A 23203-nucleotide genomic window follows, 5' to 3' on the forward strand; every position below is an offset into this window, starting at 1 on the left:
TGAATGTACTATTAGCACTTGAAAAGAACATGTATGAGGCAGTTGTGGGATACAGTGTTTAAAAATGGTGTAGGGGATTGATGCTGTATACAGATATTACAGAAGATCTGATTGTGTTGTGTGATTCTATCAATTGCTGATAAAAGGGTATTAAAAACTTCCAACTATGCTTGGAAAAAAAAGAAGAAAGGGGAAAGGGAGGAGAGGGGGAGATAAGGAAGAGGAGGAAGAGAAAAAATAATATTGTTTATTAATATTAATATGTTTGCACAGATAACTCTCTGAACTCAACATGGGAAAAACTGAGAAAAGAAAATCAAGAAACCAGTGATGAATAGAAAAGAATGGCTCAAAGACAGAAAATTCATCAGAAAAACTGAAGCTTTGTTGAGACTTATAAAACTAGTTAAAGGAAACAAAAGAAAATAAAAGCCATTTTACTCTACAATCTGAGCTACCAGAGAAAGAGAGGGTACAGTGTAATATTACTAATGACAGCAAAGAGAAGACTTGCTCAATTTCTATTCTGTTTCTACATTGTTGTTTTCTTTTCAGTGCTGGGATTGAACCCAGGGCCTCACAGAGGCTGGGCAAGTGCTTTACCGCCAAGCCACAGCCCTCTACTTGTTCTACCAAAAGGAATATAGTTTTCTTAGAAATAAGGAAATGGAAATGCAATAATTTCGGGGAGAAGAAACAGTTGATCAAAGACAGGAAATGTCCTAATACTTAAATGTGTTAAGTGGCTAATTTGGCAACTGAAGTGTAGAAAGTGGGTAAAATTGAGGGGCTGGAGTTGTGGCTCAGTGGAAGAGCACTTGCCTGGGATATGTGAAACACTGGGTTTGATCCTCAGCACCATATAAAAATAAATAAATAAAAGGTAGGTATTGTGTCTATCCCACAACCCCCCAAAAAGATGTCTTATAATGAAGTTAAGCTCATGAACAACTTGTTAAGCTGTCAATGTAGTGATTTTAGTCTGGGAAAGTTTTTCCCCAAATAAGCTTTTTTTTTTTTTTTTTTTTTTTTTTTTTTTTTTTTTTTTTGGTACTGGGACTTGAACCCAGGGATGCTCTACCACTGAATACACCTTCAGCCCTTTTATTTATTTATTTATTTATTTATTTATTTATTTATTGACAAAGGGTCTTGCTAAGTCGCTTAATTTACTGACACAAAGCTGAAAAACATGGCAAATATATTATGCAATTTAATCCAGATAAATTTAAAAGTCTGAATTTTGTTATTCCACAATTTTGTTTAATTTTTTTAAATTTGTTCTAATTAGTTATACATGACAGTAGAATGCATTTATGTGCTTTGACATATCATACACAAATGAGGTATAATTTCTCATTTTTCTGATTGAACATGTTGTAGAATCACATTGGTCATGCAATCATATATGTACATAGAGTAATAATGTTTCATTCTACAATCCTTGTTATCCCCATATCTCCTCCACTTCCTTCATTCCCCTCGACCTAATCTAAAGTAACTCTAATAACAATATATTCTAGTGAAAATGTGAAATCCAGTGCGACTAATCTTGCTTTTAAATGATTTATTTGGAATATTAGAAGTTAAAATGGGTTTAAGTGTAAATAAGTTGTGGACTTAACAGTTGGATATCAGAATCTCTAAGTAAATTAACAAAATGGGAAATGATGAAAACAGATATTCTCTTGTTCTTGTTAATAATGCAGTCACAGATGGGCTGGGGATGTGGCTCAAGCGGTAGTGCGCTCGCCTGGCATGCGTGCGGCCCGGGTTCGATCCTCAGCACCACATACCAACAAAGATGTTGTGTCTGCCGAGAACTAAAAAATAAATATTAAAAATTCTCTCTCTCTCTCTCTCTCCTCTCTCACTCTCTCTTTAAAAAAAAAATAATGCAGTCACAGATAAAATCACCATACAAAACTCTACATCTTTTACATGAAATGATTGGAAAATACAATGTAAAAATCAACTAATAATTATTAAAAACATAGATATAAGTCCAACAAGAAATATGCAGTACCTATGCAAAAAGATATCCAAACCTTAACTGAAGAAAATTAAAGAAAGTTAAAATAAGTGGGTCAAAATACTATATTCTTGGACAGGAAAGCATAGTGATATAAAGTTCTCAAATTCCTTTAAATTCATTTATTAATTCAAAAAAACATTCAATTTCATCTCCTAACAATTTTTTTATAACAAAGTGATTCTGAAGTTCAGTGGAAATGTAAACTATGAAAAATCGCAATAACATCTTTGAAAGAATATAATTATGAGGGATGTTCTGCTACCAGATATCAACTTATACTTCAAAACTACTGTAATACAAACTGGATTTATTGGCATGGAAATTTAAAAAAATCAATCAGTGGAACATAATAAAGGCTTTGGAAAGAGACTTAGTATATATATGGAAATTTACTGTTTGGTTAAGTGAGTACATTAAATGGGTGGTGAAGGAAGTAAGTTGTGTCTAACTTGTGCCATTCTCTGATCCAGTCCCACCCTAATACACAGTTCAACAAAGGTTTTGACTGCCTTGTTCAGAGCTCCTCATCCCAAGTGTGTGCTGAGTATCTCTTGCTTTGCCCTGGAGCCTCTCTGACTAACCCACAGAAGTCCACCTGACCCTGATACATGTCCATGAAGGGAAACAGGAGCTAATGGATGAATGCTTCACTCTTTTGAGACTTGCATGAATGGTTCTGAGCCAGATGTTGTAAGCAACTGCCACATTGGGTCACTATAGTGGTCACACACTAGATAATGCTTGTCATTCCACAATCTTGCTACTGCAAATAGGTTCACTTTGCTTGATGTTGATAAGCATGTCATAATGTCACCAGATGAATACAACGATGTTCTTAGAAGGGAAAAGGAGATCTCAACTCTGTACTGGCAGGTTTTTGACGTATCCTGCAGAAAGTAATTTCAGAATGTGTTAAAAAAGGCACAAGCAAAAATTTAATCAGAAAAGCAATAGAATATATACTCAAAGGGAGAGGGAGCATGGGCACTGGAAAATGAGATGCATTTTTAGGGTCTCAGGCTTCTTATTTTTTTTAGAGAGAGAGAATTTTTTTTAATATTTATTTTTCAGTTTTTGGTGGACACAACATCTTTTATTTTTATGTGGTGCTGAGGATCAAACCCAGCGCCCCACACATGCCAGGCGAGTGCGCTACTGCTGGAGCCACATCCCCAGCCCAAAGGCTTCTTCTTTTAAAGTAAATTTTGTAAATGGCAAGCATAAGATGTATGTGAGGTGGTGTCAGTCTAATGAGCTTAATACTTTTGATCACGAAGCACATAGCAGGTCACAGTGTTCTGGTTCCTAGAATCTTCAGGTTGATGTTATCTAGTTAATAGTGTTTAGAGTGTGCCCATATTATAAGTTTTAACCATTACTTCTCTCTCTAGGTTTTGTTTAATCAAACTAAAAAAAAAAAAAACATTTTGTAAACTCACAAGGTATAAAGGCACTAGTTATCTGGACTTACAGTACTCTTTTGTGCCCCCAGTACTCTGATTGAATCTGGGGGCACTCTACCAGTGAACCCCAACCAGTTTCATTCTATTTGAGACAAGTTCTCACTAAGTTGCCCAGGGCGGCCTTGAACTTGCAGTTCTTCTGCCTCAGACTCTCAAGTTGCTGGGAGGATTTACAGTACTCTTCAGATTTATTAGATCTTCAGTGGATTCAGGCCTGGAGGAAAACAGGCCTGGAGGTTGAAAGTGAATTCATGGGATTTTTAGATTTAAAGTTACAGTCCCTTTTTCCTTCCCTGCCTCCTTTATATCAATCCTTATCTTACCTCAATAATTTTGAGGGCCACATTTTAAGACAGACTTTACCAACATGGGCTTTTCAGGAAATCAGGCAAGATGTTAAAGAGTATGGCAGTCATATCACATGATAAACACTTGGGAGAATAGGACAAGTTCTGCATAAAAATGACCTGGCATCACACCAGACATCTATTTGCTCTCTCAAAGCCATTTCTGCACCAACCATGGCCACCTTTGTGGAGCTCAGCACCAAAGCCAAGATGCCCATGTTGGGTCTGGGCACCTGGAAGTCTCCCCCAACAAAGTCAAAGAAGCCGTGAAGGTGGCCATTGATGCAGAATATCGCCACATAGACTGTGCCTATGTCTCTCTGAATGAGAATGAGATGGGAGAAGCCATCCAAGAGAAGGTGGTAAAACGGAAGGACCTCTTTATTGTGAGCAAGTTGTGGTGCACCTTCTTTGAGAGGAAGCTTGTGAAGGAAGCCTGTCGGAAGACCCTCAAGGATCTGAAACTGGACTATCTGGATGTCTGTCTTATTCATTGGCCCCAGGAATTTCAGGCTGGGAAGGACTTATTCCCCAAATATGATAAAGGCAACAACCTCATCAGAAAAGTAACATTCTTGGATGCCTGGGAGGTCATGGAGGAGCTGGTGGATGAGGGGTTGGTGAAAGCTCTTGGCATCCTCAACTTCAACCACTTCCAAATTGAAAAGCTCTTGAATAAGCCTGGACTCAAATATAAACCAGTGACTAATCAGGTTGAGTGTCACCCATACCTCACCCAGGAGAAACTGATCTAATACTGCCACTCTAAGGGCAACACTGTCATAGCTTACAGCCCCCTAAGTTCTCCAGATAGACCTTGCACCAAACCAGAAGACCCTTCACTACTGGAGGACCCTAAGATCAAGGAGATTGCTGCAAGGCACAAAAAATCCCGGCCCAGGTTCTGATTCAGTTCCATATCCAGAGGAATGCGGTGGTGATCCCCAAGTCTGTGACATGAGAACATATTGTCGAGAACTTTCAGATTTGACTTCAAATTGAGTGATGAGGAGATGGTAACCTTACTCAGCTTCAACAGCAACTGGAGGATCTGTGTCCTGGCTGACCAGGCTCATTTGCCGGAATACCCCTACAATGCCGATTACTGAAGCTGAATCTCCTGATGAGACACCTGGTGGATTCTTTCTCTTCACTGAAGTGGAATTTTCACTCCCTGAGGCCCATTTTAGCCAAATTTATATGAAATCATATTGTGCCTGATCTTGTCAGAATCTAGGCAAAAACTTTTTTAAAAATTTATTAGTGCATTATAATTGTGCAAAATGGGATTTTTAATGTTCTAATCGTCCATGCACACAACATTAGTTGCTCAATCTCCTTCTCAGAACCTTCTTTCCTTCTCCTCCTCCCTCCCCTTAAGCAAGATTTTATTTAGATCCATATGTTGAACCAGGAAAAGACTTGTCACAGGGAAGTATGACTCAGATGAGCAAATGAATATTTCTTCCACTTATTTGATCTGAACAAATGTTTGTTAAACAACAGGATGCAAAAATAAAAAGAATAAAAAAATAATGAAAGTTTAAAAAAAAGACCTGGCATGTGGAGAGAATTAAAAAAAAAACAGTTTTCAGCCAGATATAGTAGTGCACAACTATAATCCCAGTGACTTGGGAGGCTGAGGCAGGAAGATTGCAAGTTCAAGACCAACTTCAACAACGTAGTGAGGCCCTAAGCAATTTAGTGAGACTTTGTCTCTAATTTAAAAAAAAAATCAAAAAGGGCTGGAAATGTAACTCAGTAGTAGAACATTCCTGGGTTCAATCCCCAGTAACATACACAGAAAAAGCAGTTTTCAAATATTCTTGGAGAAATTACTCTCTTGGTTAAGAGATCAAATTCTACTTAACAAAGTCAAGACTCACAAAAGAGCCAGGTATAATGATGCACAATTGTAATCCCAGTGAACCAGGAAGCTGAAGTAGGAGGATTGCAAGTTTGAGGCCACCTTCAGCAATTTAGTGACACTGTCTCAAAATAAAAAGAGCTGGGAACATAGGTCAGTGGTAAAGCACCTCTGGGTTAAATTCCCAATACAAGAAAGAAAGAAAGAAAGAAAGAAAGAAAGAAAGAAAGAAAGAAAGAAAGGAGGGAAGAAGGGAGGGAGGAAACCATCTACTCATTACATTTATTTTTCTTAAAGAGAGAGAGAGAGAGAGAGAATTTTTTAATATTTACTTAGTTTTTGGCGGACACAACATCTTTGTTTGTATGTGGTGCTGAGGATCGAACCCGGGCCGCACACATGCCAGGTGAGCGCGCTACCGCTTGAGCCACATCTCCAGCCCCCTCATTACATTTATTAACCAAATATTGTGCAGATGAAAGGTACAAGCCTATGACTGGAGCAAAGATCCCTTTCTTTCCAAAAAGAGGTCAATGGAAGGTTCTATGATGTCTCAACACTCATCTCAACCACTAGGCACAGAAGAGAAACACTGAATTTTAATCCGCTTCTACATAGTTTGTTGGATGCTAGCCAATTTGTTTCCTTACAGAAGTTCTTTGGCTTTGTCTCTAAAAGTTGAATTCCTTTTAAAATGATTTTGTGCCCAGAGGTTTGGTTTTGCAATGTTGGGGATGGAATCCAAGGCCTTACCATGCTAAGTGCCTGCTCTACCTCTGAGCTACACTCCCAGCCCCGAGAATTATTTTTTCATATAAAGAGCTACAGCTAAGCCAATGAATTTCAGAGGGTAAAGTTCTCTTCATAGGTTACTGTTTTCAGAGTTAAAAATTAGTCACTGCTTATTTACATGTTCCTAATCAGTCACAGATTAAAAACCACTTCTGTTGAGCACAAATAAATATATGCAAAGGAAAAAAACTGAAAGGAAACATGCCACAATGTTACCCAGTAAGTGGGGAATTACACAGGTGGCTTAATTTTGAAAAAAGAAAAACAATAAAAATTGGGCTGGGGTTGTAGCTCAATGGTAGAGCACTTGCCTAGCATATGTGAGGCGCTGGGTTAGATTCTCAGCACCATATATAAATGAATAAATAAAAAATAAAGGACCATCTACAACCAAAAATCTTTTTAAAAATCACTGGACACTTATTTAAATGTCATATCCAAATATGAAATTCTCCCAACAGCAGCTTAAATAGAATGACCCCTGGATTCTGTCTTTCCCAGAAATTACCTTCTTCTCCCATACTATCTTTCACAAACTTTGATGACAGCCAAAAAACTACAGTCCTCAAGCCCAGGGTGTTAAAGAGAGATATGACTACTCACAGGGTCTCTAGAGCTGCTTGAGAATGCAATGGGCCTTTGGCCGTTTGTAATCAGGGTGACCAGTGGCCTCCTCTAGCATTTATTGTTATTTCTTTTGTTATTTTTTGTACTGGGGATTGAACTCAGTGGCACTTAAGCACTGAACCACATCTCCATCTCTATCCCTTTTTATTTTTTGAGAAAGGATCTCGTTAAGTTGCTCAGGGCCTCACTAAATTGCTGAAGCTGGCTTTGGACTCATGATCCTCCTTGTCTCAGCTTCCCTAGCCACTGGAATTACAGGCATGTGCCACCATGCCCAGCCCATTATTGTTATTTCTAGTCACCAGATTGCGATATTTTACCTAGTCCAGTAGAAACACTCTGGACAGGGCCAACCTGTTATGGGTTTTACTCAATGAGTCACCTTACATCCCTTGTCTTCCTACTACCTTGATTTCTCCATCTATGTCCATTAAAGCTCAATCAGAGAATCAAAACTGCTTTGAGCAATAAGGAATAAAGGATATAAGGGACTCATTATAGGGGTCAGACATTACCCAACTGTGGAAGTTGGTGAGGCACGTGGTGCAGGTTGCCATCTCTGAATCTAGTGTTCAATCTGCAGTGGCTGTAAGTTGGCCAGAATGGCAGTCAAGGAGAAAAGCTGGTTGTTAATGAGAGCAAGGACAAGCTCGAATCTATGAGGATGAATTGAAATCTATGAGGACAACTAGAACACAGGAGAAAAAAACAGAACTCTTATCTCTCTCCTCTCCAGCCTCAATGCTGTGGGTGACCACTGGGAAAATTGCACTTGTTCCTTGTCCTGGCCTTAGAGAAGCTGAAAGCAGAGGTGCAGTGGTAGCTAGGGAGTTGCAGGTGTAGGTGTTGTTCCACACCCACAAAGTGAGCCAGCAGATCAACAACAATATGAACAAGCCACCACAGTGCCCAGAGCGCTGCACTGGCTATTCAAGAGTTAAATCAATGTGTGACTGGTGCTTCACTTATGCCTTCCAAATTTCATGAGAAATGAATTTTTAGCTAATAATAAGCAACCCATACAGGGAAGCGAATTCTGTGAACTATTGTTTCAGTTTACCAAAGTTGGCACAATATCAAGCCATTGGGTCTTTTATGAACCAGGAAATTTGGTTTCCTTTAGCTATAAACTGCAGATTACATGGATTATTGTGAGAACAAGAGATGTCAGAAAGTGTTGCAGATATGGAAAATAAAACCTTGCCCATTTAAACTGAAAAAATGCATTTTTGAAACACTAAATTTATAATTTCAGCCTATTTTCCATGAATTTGAATTTCTTATATCCATCTGCCAATTTGGTATCTCCTCTAGGATACTTAATAGATATATCAGAATTGTGTCTGAGAGTGAACATTTGACCTTTCTCCCTTTTCTGCCTCCAAACCAAACCATTCCTATAGTTTTCTCCATTTTAGTAAATGGCAACCCCAGACTTATTATTTAGGGTGGGGGCAGTACTGGGGATTGAGTCCAGGGATACCATACCACTGAGCTACATCCCAAGCCCTTTTTATTTTTGACAGAGTCTCACTAAATTGGCCTGGAACTTATGATCCTCTTGCCTGGGCCTAGCCTCCTCCCCAGTATTCCCTACATTCTTCTCTCTGCTCATCCCCCACCCCCGTCATTAGTTGCTATAGTTAGCATCTGAAATGTTCCTCAGAGGTTCATGTGTTAAAGTCTTGATTGTTTATTTGGTCTGGGGTATAGCCGGAGAATTTACACTTCTCACAAACTCCCAGGTGATACCAATGCTTGGTGGCCTGGAGACCACCCTGGGAGTAGCAAACATGCCAAGGCATTACCCAGCATGATCTCATACAATAAAACCAAAATGTGATCTGCTGGGAAAATAGTTACTGCCAGTGGTTCCACTTAATAAAGAAAAGAATAATTTATTTTGCTTGGTACAGTGGTGCACACCTGTAATCTCATTCCAGAGGATAAGACAGAAGGATAACAAGTTCAAGGCCAGCCTGGGCAACTTAGTGAGACCCTGTCTCAAAAAAAAAAAAAAAAAAAAAAAGAAACCTAAACTAACCAAAACAAAAAGAGAAAGCTGCTGGGGATGTTGCATAATGGTAGAGTGCCTGTGGGTTCAATCACTGGTATCACTAAATAATAATAAAATAATAATAATAATAATAATAATAATTTAAGTAGAGGGAGAAGGTTCATTGTGACTATTTAAAGCAAGCCCTTTGCCCTAAGATCTTAAATATAAGAACAGACTCTTGGCTTGACTTGTTCTTGGCTATGCCTCAAAACAGGAGTATATTAGTTGAACTGGTGCAAACATGAACAGCGACAATTACAGAGGAAAAGGAAAGGCTATCAGTGCCAAATTTAAGGACCCAAAGAGATATTCTTAATGCTGGGAGCATTTGAGACCAGTAGGCTGCTGTTTTGGTGCTCCTCAAATCATGCCACTCGGGGACCTCATAAAGGCAAAAACAGCTCTCTTCAAAATATGAAATTGGCAATTAAGGCAGCTGCAGACTAATAACTGGCCTACACAACCAAGTGACCATGGATAGTTTGTCTTTCCCTATGCCCAGGCCAAAAAAACAACAACCATTTACCACTGTGTCTTTGGTATTTTGGGAACATCTCCCTCATTATTGTTAAGCCTCACAATTCAGTAAGGTAGGTATTATTGTCTTCATTTTGCCCTTGAAGAAACTGAATTTCAGTCAGGTCAAGTTAACTTGTCCATGTTCACTACTGTAGGCAGAATAATGCCCATGACTTAATCCCTAGAAGCTGTGACTACGTTACCTTTCATGCAAAAAAGACTTTGCAACTGTGATTAAGTATGAACATGGGGAAATTACCCTGGATTATCTTAACAGACCTGATATAATCAATCATTATAAGAAGGAGGCAGGCAGCCAAAGGTAAGAGAGTGTGACAATGGAAATGAGAGGCTGGAGTAACATGATGAAGGGGCCAAGAGTCAAAGAATGCAGACAGCCTTTGGAAGTAGAGAAAGACAAGGACTAAAATCTCCCCTATAGCCTCTCAAAGGAATGCAGCCCTGGTGACATCTTGATTTTTGCCCTGTGATCCATCACAGATTCTGACTTCCAAATTGTAAGATAACTTTGTTTTAATAACCTAAGTTTGTTTTCACTTTACATGCAATAATAGTCACCCACCCAGTTGGTAAGTAGCAGAATTTTTATTTTGCAACTAGGTCTAACAGTCTCCAAAATCAGTGATCTTTCCATCATTATGGGGATGTAGGAGTTTAAAAGAAATCTTAGACGAAAGAGTATAAAGTTAAAAGCTACCAAAACCAAGAACAGCCTAGGAGAGCTGATCCTAGGTCTACTTACCCCAAAATGACCTCTTTTACATGGCCTGATATTTTTCATTTTAGTAGTTATAGTCATTTGGATTGAAAATCACTCTTTTCAGATTATTGAAAATAACTCCGGCAAGCACTAAAGGTCTTTGGCACCTTAGGGTGGATTGCATTAATCTCAGTTTTTCTATACTTGGTGATAATAACTGCAATAAAGAAATGGAATTTTGACTAGGTGAGGAGAAGCAAGGAATTCTGAAGTCTCAGTAGCATTCCAGTTTACAGACATCTTTCGGGGCAGACAGGGTGCTGACTGTGAAAAGCTTAGGGTCACTTGAGGGCAATAGGTACACTATGCCAAAGACTACTCATCGTAATTCAAACTTTTCCAAGTTTTCAGGATTTGGGGCAAGTACTGGGAATTGAAACCAGTGCTCTACCACTGAGATTTCACCCCCAGCTCTTTTTATTTTTTTAAAAAAATTGATACAGGGTGTCCCTAAATTGCTGAGGCTGGCCTTGAAATTGGGATCATCCTGCCTCAGCCTCCCAAGTTGCTGGGATAGTTTTCAGATTTCTTAAACTGTGTGGCATTATATACAAGCAAGTTTATTCAAACCTTGTCTTAAACAGCTTTGCCTTTGAGTTGTATGCAGTGGAGCAATGCCTGTAATCCCAGACTCTCAGGAGGTTGAGGCAGGAGAATGAAAAGTTCAAGGTCAGCCTCAGCAACTTAGAAAGACCCTGTCTCTAAATAAGAAATTTTAAAAGAAGTTGTGGATATAGCTCAGTGGTAGAGCAGCTCTGGATTCAATCTCCAGTACTAAATAAATAAATAAATAAATAAATAGGCTTTCATATCTCAATTGCAATTTATTCCCATGAATAGTTGGACACACCTGTGAAGATAAAGCCATTTAGCAAGTAGGGCTGTTAGGCCCTGGCAAATCTGTGAAAGAGACAGCTCCATTTCTTTCATCTCTATTTGAATTCTAGCAGGGTCTTCAATGCCTTCACCTAGCAAGCATTCCTCAACAGGAAGGTTTTGTGGATCTGGAAAGTTTTGAAATCTTACCAGCTGCAATACTGCAATCACTATACATCCTTCTCTAAGATTAGTTCAGGAAACCAACAAAAAGGAGACCTTTGTCCTATCTATCACCTTGAATAATCCCACAGATTTGGTGAGAAATGGAAATTAATTTCTCAGATAAGTTTGAAACCCTTAACTCAAAGGAGTGTTTGATATGGGACTGTATCTTGGGTAGGATCTTCAAACACACTGTATAAGGTGCCCCAAAAGCAAGAAAAGCTCTTTTGTCTGTTTAGCTCATTTGGGGTAGGTACTCTATTATAGAGACTGTATTAGAGACTACTAAAACCAGGAGAACAATGATTCAATTCTTTGTTTCTCATCCTCACTAAATGATATGGCAGGTTGAGTGGAATCTGAAAGAAAATAGATTTCCTCTCTCCCACTCTTACCAAATGTGTAGTGCTGTCTCCAATCCTGCCACATTGTAGATTAACAGTTGGGGGGGGGGGGCAGACAAACAAACACAAAAACACAAGAGTAATTTGGAACTGCTGGTAGAGAGAGTTGGATGATTTAACAAAAGAGAGACTGACAAAAATACATTTTTACAACACTATAATTATAAAGTTGAAGGCACATCCTTGGCAGAAACAAGATCAACTACATGCTTATGGAAAAACAAAATACTATCTTGACTACAGTAGATGAATATTGCACAACATCGTCCACTGCTGTTTTGGGTATCAAACAATGTTTAACAATATTTAGCAAAACATTTCTTTAACTAAAAACATAAGGTTGAGACGCCTGGTTTTGGCTACAAAAGGAATTTATGATCAATGTCACTAAAGAAGCTCTTTTGACTGAAGAACAAGAATTCATGCTTTGTGCTTTATCTAATTGCTCATACCAGATTGAGGGACTGAAGACAGCGTAAAATAGGCATGAATCCGTATTTTGTGGGGTGAGGGTACTGGGATTTGAACTCAGGGGCACTCAACCACTGAGCCACATCCCCAGCCCTATTTTGCATTTTATTTAGAAACAGGATCTCACTGAGTTGCTTAGTGCCTTGCTGTTGCTGAGCTGGCTTTGAACTTGCAATTGTCCTGTCTCAGCCTCCCTAGCCACTGGGATTACAGGCATGCATCACTGCACCCAGCATATTTTTTAAAATATTTGGTAAAATAATACTTTTTTTAAAAAAATATAGGAAAGAAAACAAACAAAAAAATGCCCCAAAGGGAGTAATAACAGGAATATTTTTATTCTTTTAAAAATAACCAGTAACCAGATGCCTCACCCAAAGAAAATAACAAAATAAAGTAAAATAAATATCCAGAAAAATCATTTTAAAGCAGGATCCACAATCATGGAAAGAAAATCATCTTACACATATTTTGATTTGAAGCTGTGTACAGAAAATGTATTCACGCTTAAATTTTTGGAAACATCTTGTCTACAATACTATTTTAAGCATTCTGTATATCTGAATAAAGTATAATTTTTAAAAAATTAAAGCACAATATAAAATTATTTGTTCACAAAGCATCAGATTTAACATTCTAAAATGTTGATACTAAACTAGGAAAAAATAACATTTCTATTTTCACAACTGACAACCATACTTTTTAAAACTCCAACACTAAATACTCTAGTTGGGTTTTAATCTTTGAAATTCAAAAGGCATCTTTGGATATTTATGTTAAGGTTCCCCATAGCTGAGTCTGCACCAGCACTAGATATCAAAGTGTTCTTGTTATCTTCAGACTGAGGGCATGGTTGCTGAGTGAATACAGAAGAGTGATAAAGAAAATACAAATAAAGAACTTCAAAATATTCAAATGTCGAATTCAAATATAAATCCATTTTCCTTCTGGATGATAATATAGGTGGATGTATATGTGCATGTACATATAAATTTGCATATGTATGTGAATAAATACGTAGATACACACACTTATAAAATTTCTCACTAGTAACTAGTCACTTAGTTACTAACTGAAAGCAATGATTTTGATCCCCTCCATAAATTGCTTCTCTCGCCTGTGAATATAGCATCCTTCTGTAGCTAATAGTTTAAGATTTTAAGAGACTTGTGGCAGAGAATTCAAGTGTGGCTACAGATATCTAAAACAGGACTCTTCCTAAACAGCATGTTTTCTGTTCTTATAGTAAGAATTGAAATTATATCCTGATTACTTCCAGACCATAAGTTATTGCCTTTCACATCCTATGACCTGCATATAGGGCCAAGAGATTGACACACACACACACAATGAAAGTACTAACTGCCTATGTTCAACTGTGTGTGAGGGGAGGGCTTCTTTTTTCAATTTGGCTCCAGAGTAAGAAAAATCTATTATACATTTGTCATACCAACTGTTTCTTATAGAAGAAATGAGTCATGTTATGATGTTCCACTGGAATTATAGAAATGAATATTCAAACTCAAACTGTAAACATGGAAGATGGCATAAGATTGGTCTAAAAAAGAGCCTAAACATACAAACTGATTCATACATTATTAAAATGGGTTGCCTTTCTAGATTAATAGCACCTTAATCAAAAGTTTCTGTTCTATCTTTAAGACGGGTATAGAAATTACATCTTTTCCAAATGTGAAAAGACAGCATGAAATAATGTTGTAAACTGTGTGTATGTGTGTGTGTGTGTGTGTGTGTGTGTGTGTGAGAGAGAGAGAGAGAGAGAGAGAGAGAGAGAGAGAGAGAGAGAGAGAGGATAAAAGAGAAAAGGGATAGAAGAGGAAGAACCTTGTCTCCTACCTGATTTTAGACTCTCATGTATAAAAATGATTTTTCATATTTAGTACTGACCTCAAGGGAAGAAAAAAAAAACCCTAACATTTACTGAGCACAAATCCTATGTGTTGGGTGTTATTCTGGCAAAGGGAACAAAATGTTGAGAATTTACTATGAATCACCTTCATTTACATATTCTGCATCTGAAATCCACCTTGCAATTAACAAGGAAATTTAAATGGTCACGTAAGTACCATATCTCTGACTAGTATATTAGCTCCTGGGTGCTCACTCTGGAATTTCCATGTGACAATAGGAACAATTTCCTAAATTTACCAAGAACACTAACTATATAAGTGCAAATGTTTTGCTGTTGTTTGTTTTTATGGCACCAGAGATTAAACCCAGGGTGCTTTATCATTGAGCTACAACTCCAGCCCTTTTTATTTTTATTTTTTATTTTGAGGCAGGTTCTCATTAAGTTGCTCAGGCTGGCCTCAGACTTGCAATCTTCCTGTCTCAGCCTCCCCAGTCACTGGGATTACAGGCGTGTGCCACCACGCATAGTAAGTGCAAATGTTTTAAACAAGAGAAAAGTATATATTTGGCTAAAAGATATTACAGCCTAGGAAAATTCTAATTTCTATATTACAAATTTACTGTAGTTTTTGGTACAATCAGCTTTTTGTAATAGCATTACTTTAAAGTCATCTTGACAGCCTGTATGAAACAATAAAAGATAATTAAAATCTATTAAATTACATATATCAGCCAAGAAATTGTATATATTAAATATAGTAGTGTTAATCTTTGAAAATATTTTGAATGAAAGAGGCTCAAAATGTTAATTTTCTGAAATGAACAACTTGGAGCTAAGCTCAGCAGGAGTGAATTGAAAGCTAGCACAAAGCTAGGGAGATTGAAGGGAGAAGGTAACATTTCTTACAACAATGGAAAGATGGGAGGCAGGGATTCCTACAGACCCTTAAGGTCTTTTTAGCTACAAAAACTTTTAAAAAGGAACAAGGTATTGGAAAAATTGTCAGTTATTTTTATCAATGAAACAACCACCGAAATTTGGCTAACTTAAAGGAAGATAACGAAAGAAGACATCTTGGAGAATCCAAGAAAGCAACTGCAAAGACAAGGATGCAGGGAGATAAGGGGGAAAGAAAACTACAATAAATAAGGCACATCTATTTTTAAACAGTTTCAACTGTTTCCCTTCTAAAATTAGTGCTTTGAGAGTCATTGCTCCCCAGTAGGGCAGCATTACAGACTCAAAAATATCCTTAAAATCATGCTCTCAAATCTTCAAATTTTTAATTATCCTTTTCTTGCCCACCCCCTCCCCTCTATTTTGGTAAAAAAAAAAAAAATTCTATCATTTTAGCAGCAATTCAGCAACCTCTACTTGTAGGGTTTGTTGTAAACCTCACTGCTCTTCCATATCTATCACTGGATAAAGCAAAAAATGCTGCAAATTAATTTGAAATAAAGCTAGGTTCAGAGCCCATGCCCTGAAACATGCAACTCAAATTGAATCCCTCATGTAAGAAGAGCATGAGACCAACATAAAATCTTTCCACAATATTCTGAAAAGCTAAAGTAATAGCATGAACTCTGTATCAGTGCATAACAATTTCAAATAGCAGTGCTCTCTATTGCCTTTACAATGTGGTGTCTTCATCTTCCCTGAAGTCTGCCACCAGGAGTGAGTGCTTGTCAGGTTCACTAGTAACAACACTGTTTAGGGAACGTCTATCAGACAGTAGTGAGTTTATCGAGGCTCTGCTGTAATTAACAATCCGGTCCAGCAAACCCAGTTTAGGAGAATTTCTTGAAGTGTCATCTATTCCAACATGAATGCTGATTTCTGAAGAACTCTTCTGTCCTATCTGGCTCCGAGAACGCAGTTCATAGTTCTCATAAGTTGGTTTCCTATAACTGGACACATGGAAAAGGATACAAGTTTAAAATAACCAAGTGATGAATAAGGTGCTTGTTACATGAACAAATGAAAGAAGATGTAACTGGTATGAAATGTACAAAGGTTATCACTGCTAGGAAGGTAGCTTGAAATGATCAGAGATTCTATTCTCCGAACCAGATTTTAGCCAGACTAGATTCTATCTCAGTGCTACTGGTTACTGTGCATAAACTACATGAAGTGACAATTACATAGCTAATTATTATTGATTATTATTGCATAATAATTATTATTAAGAATGGCTTGAGTTTATTATTGATCCATGGTCAAGACTGACCATGGATGATAAAAGGTTTGTAAAAAAAAAAAAAAAAGAATGAGCAAACCATTATACTTACAGTTTAAGAAAGAGAGACGAAAGTACCACAGAAACAGATGAAGCAGCCATTGCTGCAGATCCCATCCAAGGTTGCAAAACCAAACCAACAGGCATAAAAACCCCTAGAAAATGAGTTTGGATTACAGTAGGCAGTACTAAACAGATCATCAGTGTGCTTTTTTTTAACATTTTATTTATTTATTTATTTATTTTTAGTTGAGATGGACACAATACGATTTTGTTTGTTTGTTTATTTGTTTAATGTGGTACCTCACCCATGCTAGGCAATTGCTTTACCACTGAGCCACAACCCCAGCCCCCATCAATGCATTTTTCTCTCTCTCTCTCACACACACACACACACACACACACACACACACACACATGATTTCTTTGATATTTCTTTAGCATTTTATCTTCTTTGTGGTAAGGATTTACGTTGTCAATTTTTCTTTTTTTCTTTGTTTTCCAATTTTTCATTAAAATTGCTGTGAACATTCCTGTATGTCTCCTTGTATCCATGTTTGAGACTTTCTCTATGGTACATCCTAGGGGTAAAATTGCTGGGTCATGATAACATAATCCAGCTTTAGGTGGATATTCCTTGGTTCTCTAAAGGAGCTGGACCAATTCACAATTCCAACAGTGTATGGGAGTTCGTGTTCTATAAACTCATCCACACTTGGTTTGACAGACATTTTAATATTTGCTTATATAATGGAGATAAATATAGACTTACTATACTTTAAATTTTTATGTGCTTATCTGGATTTTTCTGCTGTTTCTACAGTGATCATATATTATTTGTATAGTTTTTTAAAAAATCACTTGCTCCATGAATTAATCTTACTGGGCTGAGGTTGTTCTTTTGCTCTTTGACGCTTTAGCATTTGTTATGTCCTTGTTGATAAACAGCTTTGTAATTGTTTTCATGTCATTTTATGACTCAAAACCAGAGAGAATAAGTAGAAATGGATAGCTATTTCTCCTGTCATTACCAACTCCTACCAGGCCTCTAAATTTAGGAGATTCTCAGATGCTTATTAAATGATCCTAAATTATTATTTCTTGGCCACTTACCTTTAATCCATCTCATTTGGTCTCTGAACCTAAAATAACACCTATTGACTATAATAGAGTATCAAGAACTGAAAATTCTGTGTATGCTACAAATCACAACTATACTACTAGACCAAAACTGACACAGAGTAAAAAAGACTGGAAGGAAATATAAAATGCAAACAATGGCTATGTTTGGGTAATGAAATTAAAGTATATTTGTGGCCAGGTATGGGGATACACACCTATAATCCCAGCTACTTAGTAGGCTGAGGAAAGAGGCTCACAAGTTCATGGCCAGCCTCAGCAATTTAGTGAGACCATGTCTCAAAATAAAGAACAAAAGGGGCTGAGGATGTGTAGCTCAGCAGTAGAGCACTAATAAGCATACTCGAGGCCCTGGAGTTCAATTCCCAGCACTGTTAAAAATAAAAAGCAAATTTGTTCTTGGGCTGGGGTTGTGGCTCAGTGGCAGAGTGCTTGCCTCACACATGTGAGGCACTGGGTTCGATTCTTAGCACCACATAAAGATAAATAAACAAAATAACGATATTGTGCCCATGTATAACTAAGAAAATTTTAAAAAGCTTTACAAAAAAAGTAAATCTGTTCTCTTTGGCAGAAAAATAAATGAATGAATAAATAACTGTGTATGTGAATATATGGAAAAAGAGATGACACTATGCAGCAAAATATCAATTTTTAAGCTTAGGTAAAAGGTACACAGATTTTCATTGTATCATTTTTTGATGTTAATGCAGATTTGACAATTTTCAAAATGTAAAGTTGAGAGGAAAAGAAACCTGTCAGAATGCTCATACATTCTTACACTATAAAGACCACCACTGAAAAATGAAAAAAAATATTGGCTTTAACATTACTTCTCACTATGGCAGCAAGTTATATACAAAAACTAAGCTAAAAACTAATAATACTAAATCATCCAATATAATAGGTTTCTAATGACTTTAGTAAAAACAATAATAGTTAAGAGTCACATACCAGCAGCTATGGGAATTCCAACCAGATTATAAATTAGAGCAAAGACAAAATTTATCCGAATCCTCTTGACTGTCTTTCTTGATAAGTCAATACTTGCCACTACATCCAAAAGATCATTCTAAGAACAGAAATATTTATGATGTTAGTGAGAGACTAACTTTACTAGTAACTTTTATATTTGACACTGTGTATACTGACGACTATGTATACCTTACAGTAATAGGTGTATTAACCACAAATCTCAGACACTGCTAAAACTTGAATCAGACTTGGAAGATGTTTTACAGAAAATTTTCCCAGGGTTCTGAAAACACTTTTAGGGTTGTGTGCTGGTATAAGAATTAAATATAATTAAAATAACCTCAACAAATATTTACTGAAGATAACTGTATTATAAATATATTCCTAAATCTTATTCTTCACATTGGAAGCTTAGAATTCTCACTCACATTGCTGCATTGAGAAAGTCAATAGGTAATTGATAAGATTTCCCATACTCCCACCTCAAATACTCATAGTCTTAATAACTAAGAACATGGGAATTAAGGCAGAAATACTGTGTTCAATATATTTTATGACATTATCATTGACCATGTAGGGTAGTTTCATGTTCCTCAGAGGTCAGGCCATTGGACTTACCCTTATCAGAACCACATCAGCTGCTTCAATGGCTACATCTGTGCCTGTGCCAATGGCAATTCCAACATTTGCCATTGCTAGAGCTGGAGAGTCATTGATTCCATCTCCTACCATTGCTACACGTTTCCCCTCCTCTTGAAGTTGCTTCACTTTAGCAACTTTGTGGGAAGGTAGAACTTCAGCAAATACCTTAGTAATGCCAACCTACAGGAGGAAAATAAATTCAATTAATTTCAAGAAATAATACTGAGTACCAAAAGAATAACTGGGTAATAATGAGTCCTCTTTTTTTACACACCAGATGTCTACGTTTTATTTTTTTTTATTTTTTTTATTGATTGTTCAAAACATTACAGAGCTCATGATATATCATCTTTCATACATTTGACTCAATTGGGTTTTGAACTCCCATTTTTACCCCAAATACAGATTGCAGAATCACGTCTGTTACACACTCACATTTTTACATAATGGCATATTAGTGACTGTTGTATTCTGCTACCATTCCTATCCCCTACTATCCCCCCTCCCCTCCCCTCCCCTCCCATCTTCCCTCTCTACCTCCTCTGCTGTTGTTCAATTCTCTCCCCCCTTTTTCCCCTCCCCCTTGCCCCTCACAACCTCTTATAATTTTGTGTATCATTGAAGGTCTCCTACCATTTCCATATGCTTTCCCTTCTCTCTCCCTTTCTCTCCCCCCATTTGTCTTTGTTTACTGTTAGTCTTTTCCTCATGCTCTTCCTTCCTGTTCTGTTCTTAGTTGCTCTCTTTATATCAAAGAAGACATTTGGCATTTGTTTTTTAGGGATTGGCTAGCTTCACTTAGCATAATCTGCTCTAATGCCATCCATTTCCCTGCAAATTCTATGATTTTGTCATTTCTTAGTGCTGCATAATACTCCACTGTGTATAGATGCCACATTTTTTTTTGTCCATTCATCTATTGAAGGGCATCTAGGTTGGTTCCACAGTCTAGCTATTGTGAATTGGGCCGCTATAATCATTGATGTGGCCGTATCCCTATAGTGCACTCTTTTAAGGTCCTCAAGGAATAGTCCGAGAAGGGCGATAGCTGGGTCAAATGGTAGATCCATTCCCAGCTTTCCCAGGAATCTCCATACTGCTTTCCAAATTGGCCTCACCAATTTGCAGTCCCACCAGCAGTGTACAAGTGTACCCTTTTCCCCACATCCCCGCCAACACTTATTGTTGTTTGACTTCATAATGGCTGCCAATCTTACTGGAGTGAGATGGTATCTTAGGGTGGTTTTGATTTTCATTTCTCTGATTGCTAGAGATGGTGAGCATTTTTTCATGTACTTGTTGATTGATTGTATGTCCTCCTCTGAGAAGTGTCTGTTCAGGTTCTTGGCCCATTTGTTGATTGGGTTATTTGTTATCTTATTGTTTAATTTTTTGAGTTCTTTGTATATTCTGGATATTAGGGCTCTATCTGAGGTGTGAGGGGTAAAAATTTGTTCCCAGGATGAAGGCTCTCTATTTACCTCTTTTATTGTTTCTCTTGCTGAGAAAAAACTTTTTAGTTTAAGTAAGTCCCATTTGTTTATTCTTGTTATTAACTCTTGGGCTATGGGCGTCCTATTAAGGAATTTGGAGCCTGACCCCACAATATGTAGATTGTAGCCAACTTTTTCTTCTATCAGACGCAGTGTCTCTGATTTGATATCTAGCTCCTTGATCCATTTTGAGTTAACTTTTGTGCATGGCGAGAGAAAGGGATTCAGTTTCATTTTGTTGCATATGGATTTCCAATTTTCCCAGCACCATTTGTTGAAGATGCTATCCTTCCTCCATTGCATATTTTTAGCCCCTTTATCAAATATAAGATAGTTGTAACTTTGTGGATTAGTCTCTGTGTCCTCTATTCTGTACCATTGGTCCACCTGCCTGTTTTGGTACCAGTACCATGCTTTTTTGTTACTAATGCTTTGTAGTACAGTTTGAACTCTGGTATCGCTATACCTCCAGATTCACACTTCCTGTTTAGAATTGCTTTTGCTATTCTGGGTCTTTTGTTTTTCCATATGCAGATGTCTACATTTTAAATGACTGATAATATTCAGTGATAATATGGGAAGTGAGCATTCTTATATACTGTTGTTGAGTGTGTAATTGGCACTATCTTTTGGGGGGGGGCATTTGGCAACATTTATCCAAGTGTACACATCATTTGGTACAGCAATTCTACATCTAGATGTATTTTGGACAGACTTGTACATGTACAGAGATGTTTATTAATGCCTGTTAAAACAAAAAAAAAAAAAACTTTCAAATTCACCTTAATGTCCATCATTGGGAGAATGGTTAAATAAATTTTGATAAATCCATACCATGGAATTCCATGAAACAATATAGAAAGAATGAAATAACTCACCATCTCTAGCAGTCAGAGAAATGCAAATCAAAACCACCCTAAGATACCATCTCACTCCAGTAAGATTGGCAGCCACTATGAAGTCAAACAACAACAAGTGCTGGCGAGGATGTGGAGAAAAGGGTACACTTGTACATTGCTGGTGGGACTGCAAATTGGTGCGGCCAATTTGGAAAGCAGTTTGGAGATTCCTGGGAAAGCTGGGAATGGAACCACCATTTGACCCTGCTATTGCCCTTCTCGGACTATTCCCTGAAGACCTTAAAAGAGCATGCTACAGGGATACTGCCACATCGATGTTCATAGCAGCACAATTCACGATAGCTAGACTGTGGAACCAACCCAGATGCTCTTCAATAGATGAATGGATAAAAAATGCGGCATCTATACACAATGGAGTACTATGCAGCAATAAAAAATGACAAAATCATAGAATTTGCAGGGAAATGGACGGCACTAGAGCAGATTATGCTTAGTGAAGCTAGCCAATCCCTAAAAAACAAATACCAAATGTCTTCTTTGATATAATGAGAGCAACTATGAACAGAGCAGGGAGGAAGAGCAGGAAGAAACGATTAACATTAAACAGAGACATGAGATGGGAGGGAAAGGGAGAGAAAAGGGAAATTGCATGGAAATGAAGGGAGACCCTCATTGCTATACAAAATTACATATAAGAGGTTGTGAGGGGAATGGGAAAATAAACAAGGAGAGAAATGAATTACAGTAGATGGGGTAGAGAGAGAAGATGGGAGGGGAGGGGAGGGGGGATAGTAGGGGATAGGAAAGGTAGCAGAATACAACAGTTACTAATAGGGCAGTATGTAAAATTGTGGATGTGTAACCGACGTGATTCTGCAATCTGCATTTGGGGTAAAATTGGGAGTTCATAACCCACTTCAATCTAATGTATGAAATATGATATGTCAAGAGCTTTGTAATGTTGTGAACAACCAATAAAAAATATAAAAATAAAAAAAAGAATGAAATAACTTTATATGTTCAGACATGAACAAAGTTCTAAGGAATAGTTATATTTAAAAACCAAACTAGTGAATAATCCTTATAAAATGATCCCACTTGATGTTCAAAATACCAGAATTATACATTTGTATATGAACATATATATGCATTTGTAAGCGGAGGGGTAAAACTAGACATACGAGCAACATTTCAAAGCATGGGAAAAGGGTGACAAACTCTTTACATCCTTCTATATTTTATATAAAATGTATTCATATATTCCTTGTATTATTTATTAGAAAAGGAGAGAAGGTATTCCCAAGTAGAAAAGATTGAAAAATGTTAGAGGTAAGGCACATACAGGGGTCAGCAGAAAAGTGGTATGTCAAAGTGGTGCATTAGGAAATGGTTCCATTAGTGGTGTTTGGGACTGAACAGAAAGGAACCTGTCTGGTGTTATTGCCATATTTCAGGCAAGAGATGATGAGAACCTGGCTTAAGCTGACAGCACTATGAAGAAAAGAGCAACATTTCAAAGGAAGCATCAACAGAAACTGGTGTATAGGGTCACTCAAGCATCCAACGAGCTAAGCAAAT

The 23203-nt window shown here is 37.4% G+C and overlaps 1 protein-coding gene and 1 pseudogene across 2 annotated transcripts in view; one reads left to right on the top strand and one right to left on the bottom strand.

Moving 5' to 3' along the window:
- The first annotated feature begins 4019 nt into the window (after positions 1 to 4019).
- Positions 4020 to 4955, top strand: LOC308639770 (aldo-keto reductase family 1 member B10-like; annotated as a pseudogene). The gene has a single exon. The product of its transcript is annotated as an aldo-keto reductase family 1 member B10-like (transcript).
- Positions 4956 to 12075: 7120 nt separating this feature from the next.
- ATP7A (ATPase copper transporting alpha) overlaps positions 12076 to 23203 on the bottom strand; it is a 74773-nt gene continuing 63645 nt past the window's right edge. Inside the window, exons 19-22 of the mRNA XM_081278020.1 lie at positions 19249 to 19452; positions 18610 to 18727; positions 16568 to 16670; positions 12076 to 16186 (exon numbers count right to left, since the gene is read on the bottom strand). Of these exons, the coding sequence (XP_081134146.1) occupies positions 15910 to 16186; positions 16568 to 16670; positions 18610 to 18727; positions 19249 to 19452 (702 nt within the window). The 3' untranslated portion in view covers positions 12076 to 15909. The remainder of the gene's footprint in view (positions 16187 to 16567; positions 16671 to 18609; positions 18728 to 19248; positions 19453 to 23203) is intronic.

The sequence above is a fragment of the Spermophilus citellus genome (genome assembly GCF_964194105.1).
Source record: "Spermophilus citellus genome assembly, chromosome: X".
Lineage (NCBI taxonomy): Eukaryota > Metazoa > Chordata > Mammalia > Rodentia > Sciuridae > Spermophilus > Spermophilus citellus.